General features: G+C 42.5%; 1 protein-coding gene across 10 annotated transcripts; it reads right to left on the reverse strand.

Annotated features, from left to right (window-relative positions):
* Positions 1 to 1,077: 1,077 nt before the first annotated feature.
* Positions 1,078 to 23,840, reverse strand: tpm2 (tropomyosin 2 (beta)). 10 transcript variants are annotated; one of them, XM_070924875.1, is made up of 10 exons: positions 23,565 to 23,840; positions 18,810 to 18,935; positions 14,766 to 14,899; positions 13,368 to 13,485; positions 12,709 to 12,779; positions 11,840 to 11,915; positions 9,867 to 9,929; positions 9,691 to 9,760; positions 6,714 to 6,792; positions 1,078 to 1,298 (listed from the first exon to the last, which is right to left on the reverse strand). In XM_070924875.1, exons 1-10 carry the CDS (start codon positions 23,676 to 23,678, stop codon positions 1,226 to 1,228), a joined length of 924 nt encoding a protein of 307 aa, XP_070780976.1. In that variant the 5' UTR covers positions 23,679 to 23,840; the 3' UTR covers positions 1,078 to 1,225. The 10 variants fall into 10 exon arrangements, with proteins under 10 accessions (XP_070780976.1, XP_070780978.1, XP_070780980.1 ...); XM_070924877.1 differs by lacking the exons at positions 6,714 to 6,792; positions 11,840 to 11,915 and adding an exon at positions 10,593 to 10,668; XM_070924879.1 differs by lacking the exon at positions 6,714 to 6,792.
* Positions 23,841 to 24,885: the final 1,045 nt, after the last annotated feature.

A 24,885-nucleotide genomic window follows, 5' to 3' on the forward strand; every position in this document is an offset into this window, starting at 1 on the left:
CATTCACACTTCAGTTCACTGATTAAGGATGCTAATGTTGGTTCAACTGCCTACAGTTACGTGGTTCAGATTGAATAAATCATTTTTAAAAATCTAACTATCATTTTCAGTGGCAAAAAAGTCATACTGTAAGGATTTATCTAAAATTGCAATTGCAATTGAGTTGATGGTTGCTTGTGTTATGCTTCGTATTCTTTTTTCTTTTTTTTTAATTCCATGTATGTTTTGTGATGGTCCATCTCAGGCATTTATCCTGATGGAATAAATTTGACTTCATTGCGTAGCGCTCATTACTTACCTGTGCCGTGGTGGCCTAAAGGTTAAGGATCGCTGAACCAGCAGGTTAAATATGGATGGGGAAAGTGAAAGCACTGGTAATGAGCAGCAGGCACTGCTCTGAGGTCATTCTCACCTCTTCATCACAAATATCTAGCTGTAATTCATAGAGATATATATGTTATTAATCCAGAGAGATCCACTCAAAACTAAATCATGCCACTTGCTTTGTTTAATTCAAAGGGCTTACACTGATGATTTTGCGTCAGTACATGGGTAACAACTTGGAAACAATCAATGCAGTATACTGGACTTCATGTCAAAGTAAAACAACAATGTTCTAATAAGGAATCAGTCATTCAGACAGAAACAACTGTTGCAACCAATTCTTAGTGTGTGTCTGTCTGTGGATCAGTTAAATGTTAATGAACATGATGAATTTACAAAATGAAGACAGATGTTATATGCTTCAGACATGACATTTAAAACAACTTCACATCATCAAATACAGCTTGGAATCATATTATTTCAGGAATGCATTTTTTTTTTACAATATATAAAACCTTTATTCAAAGTTATATGTCAGCATTACAGCTCCCAGCACTTAATTAATTTCACCTTTTAACACGGACTCAGTCCCACTCTTATATTTCTAGTTTGTTCGATTGGTAATTGAATTCCATTAATAATTTAATGTTGACTTCTCTCCAAATATTGAGGTGTTTTTTTTTGCTTGAAAAAATACCACTATGGTTAAGATCTGGTGAGGCTCAAGATGAACTTGGTAGGAAAAGGGAAACTAACAGCCAAGGATTCATTCTCACCGTCCATGTCAGTAAAACTTTAACGTGAGAGAGCGCTGGGAGCTTCGGGTGGGAGATTAGACCTTTCTTTGTCTTGCTCTTGTCCTTCGAGCTGCCCCCCACCCCTAGGAGGTCTTTATAGATTGTTAAGCTCCAGAAGGGTTTGGTCCAACACCTGGTGCATGTCCAGGTTCTCTTCTTTGGCATGGGCCAGTTTCTCTGGAGGAGGAAACAAAGTCACAGGTGAGCTTTCAAATACATTTCCTGTCTGGAAGTGGCGATGTGGAAACTCCAGGGGCCTGCTAATTGGACACAGACTTTCTGCGCAGTCCGTGGATTGTCGTTTTTACCATCAGACGCTTTGCTAAACAGACAGACGTGAAGCTCAATGAAGCAGGTGTCAGAGGATCGAAATCATGAAATGCTGCTGGAGAACATGGCAAACCTGCCTTAACAATGCATTACATTTTTCAATAATACTTTATTTTCATTATTGATTCATCTATTGATTATTTTACAATGAAACATTCAATCATGACAAAAATGAAAATTGGCCACCAGGGTCGCAGATGAGTGGCTTGTTTTGTCCGACTAACAGTCCAAAACACAAAGATAATCAGTTTACAATGAAATCAAACAGAGAAGCAGCTAATCCTCAAGTTTGGTGCTTTTTCCTAATAAATGACTAATCCCTAATCACCACAATTGCTGTAGATTAATAAGACTCATTTTTTCAGCACTAAATTAAAGGTAATATAGAGAGAAGGTTTTGCAGCAATTCTTCGAGTTTAGTTAGTTCCGTTGACAACATTCATTCATTATGCATTTATTATTGAGGACTTTATTTTCCATGTATGTAAAACTGTATGTTTTCCTGTTGACAAATTTTCATTTTCAGATTCTACACAGTTTTTCTCAGCTGCTCAAGCTCATTTTTCGGAAACACTGTTTCATTCTGAGAAAATGAACCGGATTCACCACATTAATTTATACTGCGCAGCATGAAACGTCAGTTGAAAGAACTAAATTAAATCAATTCATTAAAATCTCTCAGCCACAATGAAATCTTTGTCATTGACTGAATCAAGGCAGTCAAGACTATGAATTGTGTCATGACAGTGTATGTACAGTACAAACATGATTATAAATCCAACTGAATCTTACCCATCAAACTCATGCCATACAAACACACACACACACAGACAACAACAAGTATATATTGAAAGGTTTCTGGTCCGTGTATCATCCGATCATTCAATTATTCTATTCAATCTGGCCCAACCCAAATGAATGGTCTTAAGTAAAGGAAAATAACTGTTTTCCAGTTCTCATATTGAAGTGGGTAATCTAATTAAATAGAAAACCAAAAAACAATCATTTTGTGTTTTTATTGATTTCTGGATTTCTGAATTTTCTTCACCGTGCAGATGCGCTGAAGGTAAAATAGAGACATTGTAATGATTTCTGAGGAGATGTAGTATTAATGGCAGATATGAACCTTTACTGTCTGGCTGACCAGTATTGACAGACGGCCTGTAACCTGCATAATAATCATATAGGCATTATTAAAGCAGGAATCTCCCGAGGTATCATTTATAGGCTGCAAAAGACCAAGCATTGTACTGAAGGTGAGGATGACCAGTACCAAGCTATACGGTTCAGAAAGACATCCAGGGTTGGTCACTAAACTCTCTCTCACCATGTCATGCAGTAATTAGTCCAGGTGATATGTGAAAATAATGTCCACCTTTTTCATAAAAGCATGAAACTTGGTACACTTGTACTTGGGCCCTGAACATTTTCAGAAATGGAGCCATCGCAAAAACGCCTTGTGGCCAGCTATGGCTATATGATTATAGTCAGGCCATAACCGAATTATGTATTTTGCATCATAACTCCTGGACCAAACATGATACCACAGAACAGGTGTTTTGAGGATTACAATGATACCATATACGACATCATAAACTGTTCAGGTGAATAGTTAATGGTGAATTCAGGGCCGCTGTGAGAAGGAATTCACAGGATCTGAGAACCTTGGCTGGAATTTATAACATCATGTCTGTTGCACGCATGTTGTGTGGAGTTTTGAAAGCTTAATCCTTTTATTCATTAATTTAACCTATTCTTCACTGTGTCCTTCACAGTCTCCCCCACATTGACACGGAGCTGTGCACTTTAATTTGCAATGCCCCCGGCAGCCTTTCTTGCAGCCACAACTTAGGAGTTCAAGGATGGACTGGCTTGCCTGTGGAGGGTTGACTCCAACTGTTTGGGTCCATCCAGCTCCAGTCTGTTGGAGATGGCATATTTGGTGCCACCTCAAGTACTTGTCCCCAACAGTGTCCTCCTTGGTACACTGCTCTTTTGAGGTGCTGCGCCAGTGCATCCTTAGTTGGGGGGGATTTGCTCCATTCCTCTTCCTCTCTTCTTGCACAACTCAAGACAAACTTGATCGATGTTGAGTTGGCAGCTGGTGGAATGTCCAGCACATGCACAATGGCTAAGCATGCTTGTATCTGCCACTTCATGTGTGCAAGGTCCGATCAAAGGAGCAAAGACATCAGCCACTGTCTATTCTATCCCCGCCTCCAATGACTCAAAAGACTAATTTCAGCTTGTTGTGCGAGTATTGAGCAGTTGCGAACACATAGGGAGGGTCCCAACCCCATGCTCGCAGGACCGCATTTGTGGACGTGGAGCAGAAAGAAAAGAATGCCTCGCGAGGATGCTTATCCACTCTCGGATACTGTTCTGTGCACTCTGGGGTGCAGGCAAGATGGCGGACAAGAAATTACAACAAACACCAAAGCTAGCAACAAGGATAAGGTACCTTACGCACTTCTACAACATGACTACACGATGGAAGCTACTAATGCCAGGCCCGATAAACGACACATCGACAAATTGGATGATTCCCTACTAAACACACCAACTAAAGGCTCACATGTTCGGAGATGGTTGAGGCCAAATGAGGAATCTTCAACTGAGTCCATACTAAGTGCAATACTCAGATCAAGAAGAATAGTACAATGATTGGTAGCTGGCTAAAGCATTGGATTTTAATGCGGAACTCAAGGAATGCAATAGTAAAGTGGCTACTTTGGAAGAGAAATTGGCAGCTCTGGAAAAAGAAAACACCACACACATAATTTCTTGAAAGAATTCAACAATATGTTACTCAAATTGATTCAGAATTTAAAGAAATGTGTGATTCTGAGACTAGTATGAAGGAACTGGATACAGCTATAAAGCAAATATCAGTATGTAAAGTTCCTGGTCAAGATTGTTTAAATTTTGTCTTGGACTGTCCTCTTATTGGACCTTAAAAAGACAGAGCTTGCTCCTCTTTGAAGGGGTGGTGATGGGTTTCGTGCCTTGCACCCTCTCTGCAGTTTGCACTGCTCTTGGCCCATCCTCTCCGCAACCCGAGCTATGGTCGGCTAATTCTTGAGTCCAGCTTGAAAAGGCTGTTGCTGTCCTCTGCGAAGGGGTTTCCCATTGCCTCAATCACGTCTTGGGAAACAATACGAATCTGTTAAGTTGCCTAGAAAACAGTACAAGCTCCAGACAGTTCCTCACGATACAGTGCCCCAGACAGTGAGGTCCAAATACTAGCTGGGTCAGCAGTCATCAACATGCTGAAACCAGGCGTAGCTAAAACCTTCAATGACTTTTCCAGCAAGATCTTCATACCTTTTCAGGCTCCAATCCAACAAAATCAATTTCTCAGGGAAAACGTTTACAGAGATTTGCAAAAGACAAATGTCGTGTGCCGGCCACACTCACTGAGGTCATGAACTTCACCTGAAGTGACATCGCTGTAGTCATGCTGAGGTTGGATTTTGCCACTCAAGCCATTTTATCCGGCTAGCTGGAGCAGGAAGAACATGACACAGGTGTGATGTGGCCTGACAGGACAGAAAGTCAGATAGTGCCTGTGCAATGTGGAAGTACTAATAATAGAGACGTCTACAGTGAAGTATTTCTCCACTGTTTTAAAGCAGAAAAGCTGGTTTTGAGAATGACTGACACAGTGTTCATCATCTTAATTTAGCATGCTAACATTTGGCAATTAGCACTAAGCAGAACAGCAAGCGCAGGGTACAGCTGAGGCTGATTGGTATGCCATTAGTTCTGCAGATATTTGCTCATAAACCATACATTAACATGTGAGCCACATTTGATGACAATCTGTCCAATACCTACTGAGCTAGTCCATCTGGAGCAAAGTGGTGGACCAACCAGACAGAACAGACTGACATTGCCACCCCTGAAGCCATGACTAATAATAAAGAGGAACAAAACAGTTAGACAGTCTGTTTACTCCTCCATATGTGTCCTGTCGGCTTGGATGTGTGTCAAACCTCAGCATGACCGCAGCGATGTCTCTGAGTGTGTCCTGGAAATGATCACGTTCCTTGAGGAATTGCTGTTGTTGGAGTGGCGTGCAGCTTTAAACACTGCAATCTGATGGAGCACCACTTGATCAACCTTTATGTGCCCCTTAACTCGCATCACACTGATTATAGAGTCCAAAACTCTGTACCTCTATTCGTCATTTCACACAGGAGCAAGGAGCAAGACTGAGAATGTTGTGAGCAGAAATCTACAAGGTGTGCTTTCTATATGATAGTTATGCCAAAAGTAAAGAGAGAGTTGTGTGAAAAGAACCATAAATCACTGAAAGTTAAGAGAATCACTACATTGCTGCGTTGGCAGAAATACAGCAAAATCAGTGGAGAATAACCGTAATATTACTGGACATCTACATGAACTCTTCAGTGACATTGGGCCTGACACCTGTTTGACACCTGAAGTTGCTCGACGTCCTCCCGTATCCCAGATTATTCCTATTATTTATTTATCTGTCAGTAATTTTGTCACCCTGATTGTCCATACTGTGATTTGACTATGTTGGTCTATTCTGTAAGCACGACAGGCATGAGGCCCAGTGTCTCCCAATTCCTCAAGCTAAGAAATAAAAAAAGATTTACCCCTTTACATTCAGTTTTGGCCTTTTGTTTCCCGTTAGCTTTAGGTTGTTATTCCACTCTGCCTGACAGCTCCCCATTAAACCTCTATAGTGTCTACACTGTGGAGAGCTGTTTACACTAATGTAAATATTCAAACCCATGACTTCATTATATTATAATATTCTTGATATTCTGAGCACCAATTTATAGGCATAACTTCAGCCTGACATATTTGGTATGAAGTCTGACCAGATCCCTGCACATAGCTGAGTGAGTGGTACCTCAACACATAGTAGATGTGTAGCTTTGAAATGTGCAGTACCAAGAGGAAGTAAATGGAAGAGAAAGAAGGGAAGACTGGAAGGAGACAGAAAAGTCAAGAGAGCTTTAATACATTTATTACAGCGGGGGGGGGGGGGGGGGGGGTAACAAAGAGAGGACATTAACTCAGCAGTGACTGGGTGAGCAGTAACTTAAGTCCAGTGCTGCGTAACACAGATACAGCTTACTGAGGGGGAGGTGGATTCAGCACATTTACATTTCTAGAATCTTCTAGCCCCTCCTAATACCACGGTGGAATGGACCAAAACAACAGCAAGCAGGCGGAGAGGAGTTCAGACAGGAAGAGGGAGCGGACAGGAAGTGAGAGAGCAGCTACAGTGTAGTCATGTCGTTGAGGGCCAGGTCCAGCTCCTCACTGAGAGCCTTGCCCTTCAGCTTCTGAGCGTACACTTCATCTGGAAGAGGACACACACACAGAGAAACGAGGGACCGAGGAGACAGACAGACGGCAGAATGGAAACGGAATGAGGCAAAAGGGACAGGGAACAGAAAAGTACAACAAAACTGAATGGTGTTAATGTCATCACGTCAGCTGGTTACTACGGCTCACCGAGCACGGCACCAAGAACAGGTTCAAAGCCAAATAATGGAATCCATCCAGTCAAATACACACACACACACTGAACACATCATGCAGAGTCATCACTAAAAGCTCCACTCAACATGTCCAAGCACACTGCAGGCCAGAGACAACTTGTCCTACAGCAAAGGGCTGTTCGGAGTTAAATACTGAAATGATTGGTGCGTTCAGGTAGCCCTCCTGAAGCAGTGTTCACAATTCCTGGAAACAAGACATGTTCAACAGCTTTTGTCTCCGACTTGGCTGTGCCAAGAAAACCAGCCAAAGTCTTCCTCTTCTCTCATTTTAAAGCCAGAAACAACCCTTGTTACAGGCTACCGGTCAAAGCAGATGACCGCCCACCTCGAGTCCTGGTTCTGCTCAAGGTTTCTGCCTCTTAAAGGAAGTTTTTCCTTGCCACTGTCTCTATAGTGCTTGCTCATGGTGGGAACTGTTGGGTCTCTCTAATAACATTATAAAGAGTATGGTCTAGACCTGCTCTATTTGTAAAGTGTCATGAGATGACTTTTGTTGTGATTCGTCGCTATATAAATAAAATAGAATTGAACTGAATTGAATACTAGCTCAAAAACACAGCGAAGACTTATTATCAGAGAAATGTTTTTAAAGGATCAAAAGTAAAAGTGCTCTTCTGCAGAGTGGCAGAGTGTACATTGTGCACTAACATGTAAGCAGCATTTTAATATAGGAGCTCATTTGAACTACTTTATGTACAGCTGGGTGGTTAATGCATCATATTTCATAAGCTGATCATATGTTTGGTATGTAAAACCTTCATCTGTAAAGTAACTAGTAATTTAAGATCTTTCTTTTAAATGTAGTGGGGAAGAAATATAAAGCAGCATGCAATGGAAACACTCAAGTAAAGGTAACTCTAAACCGATTTCAGTACAGTACTTGACTACATGCACTAACATTATCATCGTATAAAATGTTGAACTGAAGTAAGTGAACTGAGACGACATCCTGTGGTGGAAGAAGTATTCAGATCATTTCCTTAAAGCTACAGTAGAGAATATTATTGAATTACAATTGCGATTAAAGTAACTAATTTTGACCATTGCATGTCACCAACAATATTTAATTGAAGAGCTCCTTGAAAAAATTGTGTGTCTGTGAGCACCCGCCCCCTTTGTATTTAGTCTTTTAAAAAACTGGAGCAGGTCTGACTCGAACAACCAATCAGGGGTTCTGTGTTTTGATTCCTCTCTTCCAACTGCTCTGATTCTCACTCCACGCCAGAGGGTGGAACTTTCTGTAGAAGCCCTTGTTTGTACAGAGTCGATGTGATTGGCCAGTTATGTGCTAGCTAACCCCTGATTAGTTGTTTGATTCAGACCGGGTACAGTTTTTTAAAAGACTAAATACAAAGGGGGCGGGTGCTCACAGAACCACGTTTTTCAAGGAGCACTTCAATTAGATATTGTTAGTGATATGCAATGGTCAAAATTAGTTATTTCAACCAAAATTACAATTCAATAATATTGCCTACAGTACCTTTAAGTAAAAGAAAAAAGTTAAGAAAGCTGAAGTAAAAGAAAAATAAAATAATATACTCAATCATAAGCATAAGTCCTACAGCAAAGTATTACAGCATAATGTACTGAAAGTATCGAAACAACATAAAGGCACCTCTCATGCATCTCAATGATGCATTAATATGTGAGCAGCATTTTAATGATGATTGAGAGAATTTGAACTATTTAACCTACTGCTGGGTCGTTTTATCTGTAACCATGAATTTTATAATCGATCATGTGTTTTGCAACCTATAACCTGTAAAGTGACTACAGCAAAGTTCCCGTGTTTCTAAAGTTTAATGCTGCTACAAGTTGAACCACTGAGTGCTCCCGAGGTGAACCATTGGGAGCAGAGTTTCATGCTGTCAAGTCAGTGTGCTGGAGGCAGAGAATGCTCACACATGCCCCCTGCTGGTTGCTGGCCATGTGGACGTTTACCAGGATGGATGCTGCAGGCATTTGGAGGCTGCTTTTAGATTTTGTATCTGCACTGTGAATGTCGTTGTCCTTCACTTTTTATGCTTTTTTTTATTTTCTCAAACTTTCATTAGCCTCATTTGGCTAATTTCTGCTGTGTCTCTATGTATTTCCGCAAGGCACTCAGTCTGTGCTATACTAATAAAGTTGCACACATAGCTGTGCACTTTGTTTACATGTCTGTGAGGGTTTGTGCACATTTGTAGGCACGGACTGCGCATGCCATCTTTACATACCCAATGTCAGCCTTCGCAATAAAAACCAGCTTCATGCATGTACGCTGAGCATGTTTGCTTTGGAGTACTTCAGGCCATTACCCAAACATCTTTGCGTTTGCCAACAATAAGTAAGGTGTAGATGGCATGTACAGTCGGTGCACATGATGTCTACATTTTGGGCTGCACCCTCGAAGACATGAAATTTATGTCATGTCATACCCTTGGAGCTATGCAGACACCATATTGTTTGAGCATCATACAATGCTGTGAAATCCATGTAGAAGTGGGCTCCACCTAAGTCACATCAAAAGCGCAGGCTGGCTCACTTGAGAGCGCCCCAAACCTTCACAGATCCTCACGGAACTGTGCTCATCAAGGCCACCAGACTGCAGGTGAAAAAGTTCCACCAGCAGGGGTGGGATTAGTGAAGCTGTTTGTTATTCTAACACTACACACTATGTTACTGGTGTCAGTGGGCAACAGGTGAGTGTTGAATACCTTCCAAATCATCAATGGTCTTCTCCAGCTTGGCCACGGACCTCTCTGCAAACTCTGCACGGGTCTCGGCCTGGGACACAAACGAACAGCACGTGTCACAATACACAGTGTGACATATACGAACACCGTCTCTCTGTTCGTTCAGTTCACATGCAACAGACACACAAAGATCTCACCTCTTTCAGTTTGTCAGTAAGAACTTTAATTTCCTCTTCGTATTTGTCCTCCTTCTGTGAGTACTAAAATCCAAACATGAAAGTGATATTAAAATACATTCACAACTCCAGTTTGAAGTACTGAAAGGAGTCACGCAAAAAGTGTATGACTCTGGAAGATTATATGAATCATTTTTAAGAAAGGCAAGTAGGATAATTACGCATAGTTGGGTGAGAAGCACAAAATGAAACAGTAAAAGCTGTAGAGCTTTTGAACCGTATGTTACCATGCTACCTAAACTACAGCTTGTGTATCTTCACCACAACATTCACAGTCACGGAGCTTTGGTCTTCTGAAAGAGAAGTCCAAAAATCTTTGAAAAACCCAGAAGGCTGTTTAACCACACTTACTGCAGTTTCCAAGGTATTTCCAGGATCCTCAAAAACTCCAACTATCTCTAACTCTCTAACTTCTACCCATGTGGATAAGGAATATTCTGTCCACTGTTTGTAAGACATGAGCCAACATTGACATATCAGAAAAACGTATCTCTGTGACCTGACTGAAATGATAATATAAGTGGGGCTACTGTTACCTGAATTATTAACATGGTGTCAGATCATTTAAAGCCCTTGTTCGTGTCTCTATGTCTCTACAGTAGGTAAATACCACATCAGTATGGACAGCATATACAGAGGCCAGTCCTGAAGTGTACAGTCTGGCTGGCCCCTCAGCTCCTACTGTACCTTCTCAGCCTGCGCTTCCAGTGACTTCAAGTTGTTGGTGACATTTTTCAACTCTTCCTCAAGGTCGCCTGATTTACTGAGCAACGTAAGAAAGAGGAAAAGCAGAAGAAGAGAAAGCAGTGATTTGAAAGGTAAGACGGCAGAAGGGATCAGACCCCGACACTGCTGGAAGGACCACTCCAACATTTTTCTAAACATGTTTCATGTTTGTCTTACTCAGAGGCAGAAGATGGATATCTGTCATGAAACTGATCTGTTTCTATCTGACTCTGAGTAAGATAGAAAACAAGGGTTATAAGGAGGATATAAGGGCAGGGGTATAAGGAGTCATGAAACTAACCTGGATGGATGGCAGATTACAGCCAAAATTAAGATATACTGTAGATAAATCACAAATTAAAGTATGTTTGTAAAGTCTGTTGTTATTCTATATTTTTCTTATTGTCAATAATCATGTGCAGACCCAAACCAACAACATGTTAGTCCGTCTCTCAATACTTCCTGTCCGTGGCTCTCAGCCCATTGGTTCCTACTGAAGATATAAATCTTCACAAAGATATTGTTTCATTTTTTAAAAAGGCTCAGTAATTTCCTAAAACAGCGGCTCACTGTAGTTTTTATCAAACAAACTGTTGGGGACTATTTTCAGCTGCGGATTAATCCACATTTGGTGCTCTAGTGAGTATTCGGGGCAGCAGGATGGTGGGTGTGTGTGTGTGTGTGTGTGTATGTGTGTGTGTGTGTGTGTGTGTGTTAACTACAGTGTGTGTGTTCATGGTAATGAATCTCATTCTAAAACTGGGAGACATGTTTATGTCTCCCAGCTCTGCAGTCAGTACCAGGGCTGAAAAAAATTCTATTTGATTTACAGTGAACATTCTCTTAAAAAGACAATTGAACATCAACCACAGACATGTCTGTATGTCCTGTCGTATCCCCCTCTCCCTCTCACACTTCCTGTCCGTGTCTCACGCCTTGATCCAAAGAAGGCAAACTGCTAAAGTAAATCAATAAACTTCATCGTGTCCCCTACTTCTGAATCAACCTGTTGTTGCCTTTGGTCTTTTCATGGGATTTGTTGACAGGAAAAACAATACAGAATATCGCCAGATTCATCCTTTAAGTACTGCTTGAAGGTCAGTGCAGGTTAGACAGAAAACAGAGAGAGGGGTTGAGAGGCTGCAGGTCAGAGGAGCAGAAGGCAGCAGGTCAGAATTGGACCTTGGTGGAGTTCGTACAGTAAGTACCTCTTCCTCTCCGCACGTCATGGACTTCAAATTCTGGTCCATTAGCCTGAGCTCCTCCTCCAGCTCCCTCACTCGCCTGCAGGGGTTAGTCCAGGGGGTCGGGGGTGAGGGGGGACAGTGGGCAGAGCAGCCATAAAACAGTAACAAACGATAACAAGCCCCAATACGGGCGGTGGTGGTGGATTCAGGCGTGCGTTACTTAAAAACACACAGGATCTGATTAGTGCATTCATTATGACATAATGACCCAAATACTCAGGTGAATAATCAATTAGTCAGTCGACAGAAAATGAATCAACAGCAACTTTAATAACTGATCGTTATTTCATATAGGTCATTTATAAAGCAAAAATGCCAAAAGTAGGTTGCAGTTTCTCCAATCAGAATCAGGTTTGTTATATTGTTGCATTACAACAAACATAGTAAGTAGAAAATATATAGAATGATAAAGCAAGGCAAGAAGCACAAAAATAAAATATTATAAAAAAAAAGTACAATATGACTGTTATTTAGATATAAAGTATCTAAGTGGAGTGCCTTTGTCAGTGGGTTTGTCAGATAAAATAAGCTATTTGATTTTCTGACATCTTATATCCCAAATGACTAGTCAATTCATTGAATTATAGAATGAATTATAAATGAATGGACAACGATCATTAGTTGCAGTTGTTGAGAGAATCACTGTGACTTATGAGTCCATGCAACACTCACAATTCCCAATATAAACACATTGTAAAGTGACATGGGAATGTGTACGGTCACATGTTGTCATGGCAGGGATGCTCACGTGAGCCCTGCTATGACGACATGAATAATGTAGAGAGGCTCTGGTGTCGGTGTGAGTTTTCATGGTGCAGGTGTTGACTTACGCCTCGGCCACCTCGGCGCGCTCCTCTGAACGCTCCAGATCCCCCTCCAGGATCACCAGCTTGCGCGCAACCTGCGGACATTCGGCACACACTGAGGTGACTCCTCCAGAGAACAACTCTCTCTTTTCTTACGCTGCTTAGAAAGAGGATCAGTCATCACGCTAAACCTTTAGCGTTCATCCTCATGGACACTATTGCTGTGTTCCACTTCTATACATACGCATACTGTACCACTTGTGTATACTATGTACTATATTCAGGGATGGGACAAAGCCATTGTTTTGCAAGTTAGTCTCAAGTCTTGGCTATGAAGTCTCAAGTCAAGTGAGAGTCGTGAAGTCGTTGCCTGCCCTTCACCAGCATGAATGCCGCCATTCTAAATCCTCAAACAGACTGACGGTTAGTACAGAAATGTACAGAAAAGGTGGCAGCCTTTACATGAATGTGATACTCTGTCTGCTGTCTGTCTGCTGGTCTGCCATGACAAACACTCCTTCACCTTCGGACTTGTTTTGCTTCTCTTAGCACTCCTTCATTTCCTTCATTTAAGTCACTTTTCCAGGGTGAACAGGCGTAGCATTAGTTTGTAGTGCGGAACTGGGACACAGCTTGCGTTTATGACGTCATGCAAGGACCACGAGGAACCAGTGACTCCCCACCTCTTCATATTTGCGGTCGGCCTCCTCAGCGATGTGTTTGGCCTCCTTGAGCTGCATCTCCTGGATCTCCATTTTCTCCTCGTCTTTTGTTGCTCTGTTCTCGATGACCTTCATTCCTCTGAATGACAAGAGGAACACACAACGATAAGCAGTCAGTCAGAAACTACTGCATATGTGTGATTATTCTTGCCCTGTGGCTAGCTGTAACGTCTAGCTACGTCAAAGTCATGAATGTTTGGACTGTTGAAGGGGCTCTTTTGCACGTCCTGATCAGCTTAGTCCCACTCAGTTTCTGAAAAGACTGTGTAATGTCTTCTTGGGCTGAGGAGGAGTCCTAAAATAACCCTGATGATGTCACAGTGACGTCATCAGGGTTGTCTTAGCTTGGGCTTGGAGACTACACCTTTATAACGGAGGGAGCCTGTGCTACAAACTGGAGGTGTGAAGTTTATAAAACATGGGTAGGCAAGGCAAGGAGGGTCTAATGAAAGATACTAATGGCTGCATTATGGGAAATGTAGGTTCCAGTGTTTAGTGTCTAGGGACTAAAAGTCAAGATATCTATCTTTTTCTAATCTGTCTTCTAACGTTAAGAAAGTGCAATACTAAATCACTGGATTTACCTCTTTAATAGCTCTGACTAATGGGACAATTGGACAGAAAAGTTTGCCTCACCAGCAGCCGGGCTTGTAGAGAGTATCCTGGTTAAATGTATATATTTATTGAATTATCCTTTATTTAGCCAGGAAAGTCCTGTTGAGATACAAGATCTCCTCTTGGAAAAACAACAACACTGAACTTTCATATAATGCCACCAAACAGACCCCCATTCCTAGCACTCTGTATCCTGTTACTTGTAAGTACCCATCAGGTACAGTGCAAACTTCTTTATTAGGTATAGGTATTATAGGTATTATTTTTATAGTTTTTTTTTTTACCAAGACCTGCTCCAGATGTTGTCTCCAGATTAGTTTGTTCATAATGTGCTTATTACCAAACAAATTAGCACTTTTTAAATTGCTCTTCTGGGGCTGAATATATATATAATACCACAAACCAGAGACCATTTGTAATCCAGCCTCCCTTGCCACCGTCAGGGCGGCCTTAGCAGTAAGGCCCCAAGAATAGCAAAAATCATCAGCATGTTATTTTGTTCCATTGAGCAGCTCCGTATCGAGGGTGTGCATCCATGTCAGCAAAACAAACCAGCCTGCAGTCTGCTATGAATGGGGAGAGCCAAGAAATGATCTTGCTGGTTTTCACAGATGTTAATACAGTAGGAAAGTCTCTTCAACTAAAACTAAAACTGTATGTTCACTGACGCAGTGGCTAATAAACAGAAAACAGGACCTTTTCCTTTCTTTGGGAACGCTAGGACACAGTGTTATGAGTCTTCACCTCTCACTCTCATCTGCAGCTTTCTCAGCCTCCTCCAGCTTCTGCAGAGCAGTAGCCAGTCTCTCCTGAGCTCGGTCCAACTCCTCCTCCACCAGCTGGATACGCCTGTTTAGAGACGCCACTTCCGCCTCAGCCTGTAGGGACACACACACACACACACACACACACACACACACACACAATATGTTATGATAAGAGCCTGAAGTCGCATTATGGAGGACAGAAAATAATCAATTTTGGAATACATCAAATGTTTACTTAAAAAAAAACAATTTGCAACAGTTTCAGTTTTATTGGATCTTTATTTAAGTCTTAAAGCATCCAAATGACAAATATGGCTATATTAATACTGAAGGCCTTTCTGCTCAATTCAGATTCAGTACTTTGACTGAACTTGTTTTTCAATGTGGCTTTTCAATGTGGCTAATATGTGACACCCGTCTGTACAGATCAAATCAGCGATGTCATACCTGGGACACTCAGACTTAGTGAAACTGAGACCACACTGACAGTGACTCATAGCTAGTTTATTATGTAAAGTAGTAGTAGTAGGAAACAAACAAAGAACACCCGGGAAACCAACAGGCAACCAGATCTTGGGGCCAGAACAACAAAAGATGTTGTGATGACGTCATTGTTGCATGTTGCTGCTCTGTTGAGGACGCCCACAGTGCCCGTTAGAGGTCTGTCTGATTATAGGAGCAGACCCCCCTACACACACACACACACACTTGGATAGTAAAATATGATACATTTCCTAAATCCTTTCAGTCAGTTTTGTGTCTATGACGTTCCTGGTTGTCTCAGTGCTAAAACAAAGACATACGTTTAGAGGAAGCCTGTGGAAAATAAAATGTATGTCACTGAGACACACTGAGGAGGTCAGTTAAAGCTCTGTCTCTTGCCACATCAATGATATGAACATATTATAGTAAAACATTTTTAAAGTCAACCTACATTGGGATGCACACTAGCATTTCAAGTGCAATTTACTGCCATGTTATACCAAAATATTACTATTACTTTAAAAAAAATCTCGACCACCTCGACTGTTACAAACGGCTCCGGAAATCTCGTCTGGACACACACACACACACACAGTATATACATATATATATATATACTGTATGTATAGCTGTAGTATACGTCAAACGTGAGAAGATGACGTCTACCTTTAACGTGTAGTGTTACCCTAATTGCTGTTCTACATATATGACTTCTCATATATGACTTTATGACGTTTTTCATCTGTCCGAATGTTTCCGGTGGTCTCGCGGTGTTGGTTCGGACAGTGTTCAGTGTGTTACCCTCTCCCTGGCCTGCCGCTCCAAGTCCGCCTCCCCCTGCAGCATCTCGGCCCGGTCCTCCGCCTCGTAGGCCACTTGCTGCAGTGTCTGGATTTTCCTTCTCACCGCGTCTACGGAGGTTATAGCCGCCATGCTGCGAGCACTCAAATGCGCTTCTCCCAGGTGTCACGGCGTTTCCGTGGCAACGGCGTCGGCGGTCGGAACCAACCCACGATTCTTCCGGTTACAATTTCAAAATAAGTGATTATCGATCTTATTTTGAAATGACACGCAACATTACATGCACGACCCCGGCTGCTATAAAGAAAACATGCTGCCAAGTAAAATATTTTAGAAACGCACCAAGAACCCCTACCTCACTCTGATGACATGTTGAAGTGCAATGGGACAGTCACTGATGGTTAAAAGGGACACCAAACAATTGAAGAACAATTGTGTTTCACATATGTTTTGTTTGTTTTTTAAAAGGTTAAACCCACACACAGTAACTGGTAGGCCGAACACTTTCACTCGAGCATTGTACTGTCAATTGTAATTTGGTACCTAATTTTGTTCTCTTTGTCAGGGGCGGTAAAACATTGTGAAGAAAGCCTCAAATGTAAAAGACAGTGTGGTCTATGAGCTCGGTATGAAATGCTTCATGGCTTTTTAGAACATTCAAAAATTCATTTGGCTCAGGCTTCTACATTTTTGCAAAGTTCATAAATATATGAATTACAGCTATGAACATGTACAATCAAGATGACCAAATTTAAATCATATCAGGTTAAATAAATTCAAAATGTTAGACATTCAGAATGCCACTTGATTTAGAATCGACTTGATGTCCTGAGGCATAGTGGACCGACCACAGCAGCAGTGGAAACATAAACAAATTCATGCATTGCTCTGATTCTTTTCCATCTTTGGTAACATCCCAGCAACACTGCATACAGGAGGGTCCCACTCCTTTCAGGACAAATAAAGTGAGTCCTGCATCACTGTGATATTTGCACTATAATTGGTCATAAATGCTACGACTCATAACTCATGGGAACCTGCATAAATGTCATAACTATCCAGAATTACTGGCCCTGGTCTTCAAAGCACATTCTCAGTGCTGGCTTAAGGCAATATATACCACTAACACTATACTGACCAAGTCAAGGTAGAAAGGCATAGTATAGCTAGCTGAGGATTTGGGAGACACACCTGAATATGCAGGTGAGCATTTGATCTAGCTCTCGGTGGCTCGCAGTAGGATTATTTCATGCAGAAGAATTCACTATAATTGAAAGCATTTTCCTAATTTGAACATTGTTTTGTGCGGACAGTTCACAATCACAAGCTCTCACATTGTATACTGTTTATTGTTCTATTTAAATGATTTCCTATGGTCACAAACTCATCTGTGGAGGGTCTGATTAGTGAGTGTGCTTTTAAGATCCAGCTGGGTGCAAATAGGCAAAATGTCAAGGGGCAATGGGTTGTGATGGGGCCGTATCGGAAGCTAACATGAGGCTTCAGCAGTCTGGCTTATACACATCAAGTGGAGGATCTATAAGTCACAGTCTTTTTAGTGTAAAATTCCCTCGTTGTGTTTTCCTATGGAGCTGCAGTGGAAGGACAGTGAGAAGAGAGGGAGTTTTGTACTTAAAAACTGAACCCTCATGCTAACTTCAGATCAGAATCAGAATCAGAATCAGAAATACTTTATTGATCCCCGGGGGGAAATTGTACAGTACCGGTGCTCCCATTCAAGAGTAGAAAGTAGCATACTTCTGCTAACCATCACTCACACTGGAAGTGTACAGTTGAAAACTTGTGAATCGGTTAACCTACCTGGTATGTGGGGTTTTCACAAATTCGATTGGTCAGCACCATGCCTTTTTTTTTCTTTTTTTTTTTGGGGCAGATGAAGTGCGCTGTAGCAAAAGTTGAGCCAGGATAAGCTTTTGTCCTGGACTGACATGTTTGTTTTGCTCTGTGGTGGCACAGAGAATACCTGTAGTATGTAGCACAGTTTAATATACTGTACATAAAGTTAATATTGCATGATATACAGTACTGTAGTATTACTTTACTAAACAATACTTTTATCTTGGCGCACAGTGTGCAGTTCTCCAGAAAGCAGCTCAAAGGGGTTCTGCAGGGTTCCAAGGAGCAGCAGCGTCTGTCCAGGCTGGTGCCAAGTGAGGACTCAAGAAACCAAATCCTCCACGCCAAGCCCTCCAGATTGGTTAGAATATATGGCATTTGCCTGGAGGTGCTGACAAGCTTTATGATATGTTGGTAAAACGTGATACTGCACATGACAGATTTAATGGTGTCTCTGCTGCTGCTGCTGCTGCTGCTGTCGGCGGCAGGGCTGCTACTCAGAGAGCTCACGCAACCAGCTTTAAATTGTACTCCTGAAGATTTAAATGGTTCTGGTCGTGGACATGAACAAGATGTTGGAGTGTAAAGTTTGACTGACAGCAACAAAACCGGTCTCTGTGCATGTTTAAAACACAGGAGCGGCTAAGACGTGACGCCGCTGGTTTACAGTTCTAGAAATGTCACTGTGCAGTAATTCAAATTAAACAGCCTGCAGCTACTTTGAAGGAAGCAGTTTTAGTAGTGATATATGGAACATGTCACAATCACAGCACATGTCACTGTTGGAGGGATCAGACTAGTACTAACAGGTTAATGTGGTCTCAATGTAGTTTCCCTCTCTGCAGTCATGTGACCCCTGCCATCAGCTCCCTTCACTCACATCTGTTGCCTTCTTCTCTGCCTGCTCCAGCTTCTCCTGGGCATCCTTCAGCGACTCGGAGTATTTGTCCAGCTCATCCTCCACTCCTTTCAGCTTCTTCTGCAGACCCAGCAGCTCCTCCTCCAGCTACAGGCCAGGTACACCAACACACAGTACACATACACAGATGCAGAACATGTGAGACAGTTGGAAAGCTTGTCTTTGACACGCACAACCATAGAGATTATTGATACATTTAGAGCGAGAATGACTGGAACTCTTTTTACACCATGTCCTGTGGAGGCAATATTCACTGTGGTTCAGAGCAGCATATCTCAACAAACGCTTGTCTCCTACAATGTAAATTTATATACTCCTAATTTGCTTTGCCAAAAACATTCTGGAATAAGAGAATGGAGGAGGAGGTCAGGGTGGATGGTTGGACATGGACAGGACTTTGAAGAGAACAGGGTTCGAGTCGCGCCTGTTGTTGGGTTTAGGCAGCAAACGAAAGATGGTTTTGGTTCAGTATTAAAAAGGTCAAAACATCTGTTCCTGTACCTCAAGTCAGCGTTGTCTTTTTCGAGATACAGCCATCTTTCTCGACCATGCATTGATACATCAGAACCAGAGATGTCTTTTTTTTTTTTATTCCACAAAACCTAGTGCCTACATTACCCACAGTGCAACGTGACCGCCAACAGTTTGGTCAGAGATTCTGGTGTATCATTCTAGTAGCGGCTAATGTGGCCTGGAACCTCTCACCTGCAGCAGAGATGAGGAGCGGGCTGCAGAGGTCGTGTCAGCTCACTCCTCTCTAACTTTTAAAACTTGTAGTCTTCAACCAATGCTGACTCAAGTGACATCACTTGAGGACATTTATCTATCAGCTCCCTCTGGAGACACTGAAGGCTTTCTACTACTTACTTATATTTATAAGTAGAGTTTCTTTATACTAACGTATCCCCTCCTGGCCTAGCACCCTGGCGGACTTAACATAACAGTTAAGAGTTAGCAGTGAGCATGTCACATACGTATGAAAGTCCATCACCATCCAGTAAATTCATAAGTTTGCTGTCTCTATTACACATCATACACAGCAAACTAATTTGCATTGACCCCCTAGCCTCATAACAAATCATACACAAGAAATCTCGAATTACTATGTAATTGAATGCGCAGATGCTCCTCAGAAAACAAACCCTTATGATTTGGGACACTCTAATAATGATCTAATAGGCAGCTTGTGATGAAATCTCCCGAGCCGAGACCCTTCTATTATGGACTTCGGGCCTTTGTTATCCAGAGACTCATTCCCAAAGATTGTTTCAGCAAGCTGCCATTTGCAACAACAGCTTCAGGAACTATAAAAAGCCAATTGTAAATGACAGTGGTGTGGCCTGACCACAATGTCCCCAGGACAAATGTCCTTTCTATATCACTTCTGACAGTCTCTCCCAGCCTGTAGCCATGTAAGGCCTCTCAGTCACAAATAGCCTTGGACAGTCCTGAACCTACAGTCGACGACAAGCGGCAACTCCCAAACCAACAGCCTTGACTGTCTTTCTGAGAGGAGCAACAATTCAAAGAAGGTGGGGGTCTTTGGAGGGAACACCGAAATAGACATGCCAGTATTCAATGCTCCTCGGCAGAGAGAAGTGGCATTGTAATAGCGACCAGCTGCAGTCCTCTGGGAACAAATGCCGTGTGGACCGTTGCATTGTTGAAAAGTTGCTATCTATTCATTGTTGCCACCCGACCTCTGTGGCGCTGCACGGGAGGTATATCACCGTGTTCTTTAGCCGCCGCTATAAGCCGAGACTCATCTCTCAGTTCACAGCTGGAAACTAGCTGGATTTGGCATTCTGAATGTAGTTCAGATGGTGAATGTAGTTGGTGATGTTCATTGGTTGATCAATCTGTGGCCCGAATCTAAATGTGGACTCTGGACTCACATACTGAGCCCTCACAAGACCTTGGTCATATGTTCCGTGACACGTTCACCACTGTCACATTAAGTCTGTGAAGGCGCTGTGCCAAGAGAGGAGAAAATGGGTTTTGTGGCAAGAGTTCAGCCCTCCCGGTCGTTTCCATGGATATGAAAGTTCTTGACCCTGTAACCCGTCAAAGTATTTTTAACAGTATCAACCACAGGTGAAGCTGTGAAGAGGCTAGAATGGTCATGAAAATATTACGCCGAGGCTTTATGTGAATTTCTTGGCTTGCTGAGTGTTATTTGTAGCTAACATTGTAGCTCTTTTCGTGAGAGAGAGAGAGCGAGCGAGAAAGAAAGAAGTGAGAGACAGGAGCCTCTTGCTGATTAGAACAACCAGTGCAGCCTTTCTGCGTTTTCCTGACCTTGAACTTCTCTTGGGAGCTTGGATTTCTCTTTGGTGTCCAGCTCAGAGAGCGCACAGTGCACAGGTAGAGAAGAACAAACAGGTGGGAGGCAGCGCAAAGAGAGTTGCTGGTATTTTAGACTTCATGCTGAGAATAGGCGTCTCAGAGCTACCGTCAGTCTGCTGCCATTTCACGCAGCAACAACTGAATCATTCTTAAAACGGAAATGAACCAATTGAATCAAAACACTCCCCATCTAGTGGAAGCACCAGAAGTAACTTTACGTCAATAAATCTGTCTGCATTGATCTAAAGCTGTCCACAGCTGCTTTATACTGTATGTATTAAATCTCTGCAGGACCGCCCCAGAGCGCAGTGCCATTACACACATCCGTCCACTGTGTTTACTTTTTAAATCACATGTTAACGACACAGAGCTGCTACAGAATAACCACACACACCTTCCACACACATCAGACTGGTGGGCTGGTCAGAACTGTGTATTGTGCCTGTTCATGCAGGCGACATGGGATCACCGGGGCTCGTTGATCCTGTGCATCCCTGAGAAGCCGATTCTTCATTCGTTGAGTCACTGCTGTCGTACCTCACCACGATTGGCTCGGTTGTATCAGGGGTATCATACGGCAATGCGTGTAGCCAGCATAATAAGTATCCAGCCACTATGCCCTGCCTCCTGATATATTTAGATTGAACTATCGGGCCAGCAAAGGATTCAAAAATAATGGAGACTGAGTCACAGTGTGCAGAAGGCTGTTCCTAACAGCATTTAGACCCTCATGTTGGGAAATTAAACTGACAGAAAATTGAAAATTGAACAATAAAAGCTCTCAATACACATTTTAGGATGGGGGTGTTCTGGGGGTACTTGACCACAGTATTTCTAAAATCCTGGATGCGGCCCTGTGCACAAGGACTTTATGGCCCCATGACCTTTTCTCTAGCCACCATGAGGACAAACTTGATATTATATGAAGAATGACAGTTGCTAAATTCAATAAGTTCAGTGCTGCGCGTTTCTGTCGTGCTGTTTATCCATTTATCCATTCATATCAGTTAGTTGATGGGGTTCTCCTTGTTCAACACCTGGGGAGGTGCGACTTGTAGCCTCTGATGATCTTACTAATATCTGTTTTGCCATTTGAATTCTACTCGATCGAAGCGCTGCAATAGACACAAGACTCCGTGCTCGCTCACCTTTGCACATTCATTCTGTGGGACATGGTGTACGAGGCAAGGTTCCATATCAGGCCTCTCGTCTTATTTTCGATATACACGCTCCCACTGGGCCACATTATTCATAACTCATAAGAGACGATCCACAGCTAGTTAAGTAAGTCAGGTCCAAGAAATGATCTCCAGCTGAATGACAATACATCTGAAGCTGTTTCATGTGGCCCAACTTTCATCACCAGAACGCTAACTTTGATTCTCCAGTCAGTTCTGTTGTCCAATCAATCAATCAATCAATCAGTCAATCAACAAAAAAAAGGTCAACATTCCAACATCCATACAGCAGATTCATTGTCTTTAAATACTGTTTAGACTGCTGTGGCTCAGCTCAGCCTGAAATCTCTCTCCCACCTTCACGTATGCTGATGCCAATATACAGATTTGAGTTCATAAAAATCTGATGATGATCCATTGACCATATATATATATATATATATATATATATATATATATTACACATAACTTAATCAAACATTTTTGATACAAGGATCCCTTGGGGTTATGGCACTGACAATGAACCGCAACTGGCCAGGTACTGCCCATTATCTAATGAATAATAATGTCCCCAAAATTTAACTAAAAACTCAACTTGCTCTTAAAGAATTTAATATATATATATATATATATATATATATATAGACAATCAGCAGATGAACTAGGACAAGTGGCCACATGACCATGACCAGTATCCACTGGCTAAGTGTACGTTGTAGAGAAGATTTTGGTCATCACCTTTAAAGCAAGACTATGTGGCTTTCCACAGGCAGTGGCACCAGTACAGACCAGCAGGCCCACACAGCAACATCTGTGGTCATGCCAGACAAGTCAGGCTGTTGTTGTTGAGAATGTTGTATTGCTTATGAACTCAAAACAAGAGGTCAGTCCTCTCTCCTCTTCCAGGAGTGACACGGTCTCGCTCTAGTGAGTTTTCCCTCTGAGCCTGAGTTCATACCCCCCCCTCCTGATGGTGCCAAGGTCCAGACTGATGAAATCCATCATGAGGCTGCTGTTCTCTCTTCAGCTTAAAGACTTGCTCAAGATGTTTCTTCTCCTGCTTTCCTGTTCCTCATTCTTATTTGAAACATTTTTTAAAATTGTTTAAAATTGTTTTTCTTTTCTTTTTTTGAACTAAAAGAGTAAACAAGAAGAAGTGCCTGTGCAAAGACACTCTGACTTCAGGTCTCACCTGTTTGCATTTGTCCTCCGCTCCCTTCTTGTCCCCCTCAGCCTGCTCTGCCCGGTCTATCGCGTTCTCCTTGTCCAGCTTCAGCATCTGCATCTTCTTCTTGATGGCCTCCATGGTTCTTCGGGCTGTGTGTTCTCAGCAGAGGGAGAAAAGGTTATCCGGACTGAGACAGAGGCTCCGGTCTGTGATGGGGACGGAGGTGGACAGGAGCGCGCGTGCGGCTTGTCTGAGCGGCTAGGAGGAGAGCTCGAGGGTGGAATACCAGCTGCACGAGCAACCCCCTCCCCCGCCCCCGACTTTTTTTTTTCCCCAGAGTGGACCCGCGCGGGGGACGTTGCCCTTATTTAGGCAGCGAGAGCTGTCCGGTCTGTGCTCGTGACGTGCGTCTTCAGCGGATAAATCAGGTGGTTCTCAACGCGAAGCTGGACCGCCAGCAGGCAGTGGTCCACTTGAGCCCACATCCAAGTTACCTCAGGAGGAAAAGCACGAGCACAAAAACTGTGAGCACGAGCTGAAGTGTTCATCACACATCTTAAACTCCACTCTGTGGAAACTCTTGTTAAAGTACTGAAGTTGAAAAAACTACTACAATACCCCCCCACCCCCGTGGAAAATGCAGATGTAGCATGGAAGTACTCACGTGTGCCGGAGTACAGTACTTATAGGTACTTACAAACAGAAGAAACGGTGACTTTTAAATGACAAGGTATATCATGACATGTTAAGGAGTTGAAACTAAACAACAGACATTCAGATCACTGGAAATAAGAAATACATGTGTATTATAGTGTGCTGTAATGGAAAAATGTCCATGTTTCCAGCTGTGTGAATGACATGTGGCCCTGCTGTCAATCAGAGCTAGTTGGGTGGGCCTGAAGGGATTGGGGTGGAGGCTTGTGTTCAAAATATGGGAATATACTATATCTAGGGGAGTCCTGATTTATCACCTGGTCCTCGGGCCCCCGTCTTGAAGAGGGTCCCGGGGTTGAAATCCAGTTTTAAGATCGTCCTTGGTTCAGGCCGGCGTTGTGCTTACATGGTGCATACTCTCACAGTCATTTGTGATTAATCGAATGACCACACAGCAAACCTCGGGTCGGCTAGTATTCCAGAGGAGGACCATGGTGCACAGAGAAGGGGTCTTACTAAACCCCCGATAATGCTTTAGTAAACTGAAAAACACAATTATGATTATATGAACACAATACACTGCTTATGAACATTTGCATTTTAAATATAGTTCATATACAGTTGAATGGATGGATGGAGGAACTTTTGTCCAATATATTTATAGAAAACATAAAAACATGATCCAGGCTGG

Source organism: Enoplosus armatus, chromosome 18 (assembly GCF_043641665.1).
Source record: "Enoplosus armatus isolate fEnoArm2 chromosome 18, fEnoArm2.hap1, whole genome shotgun sequence".
Classification (NCBI taxonomy): domain Eukaryota; kingdom Metazoa; phylum Chordata; class Actinopteri; order Centrarchiformes; family Enoplosidae; genus Enoplosus; species Enoplosus armatus.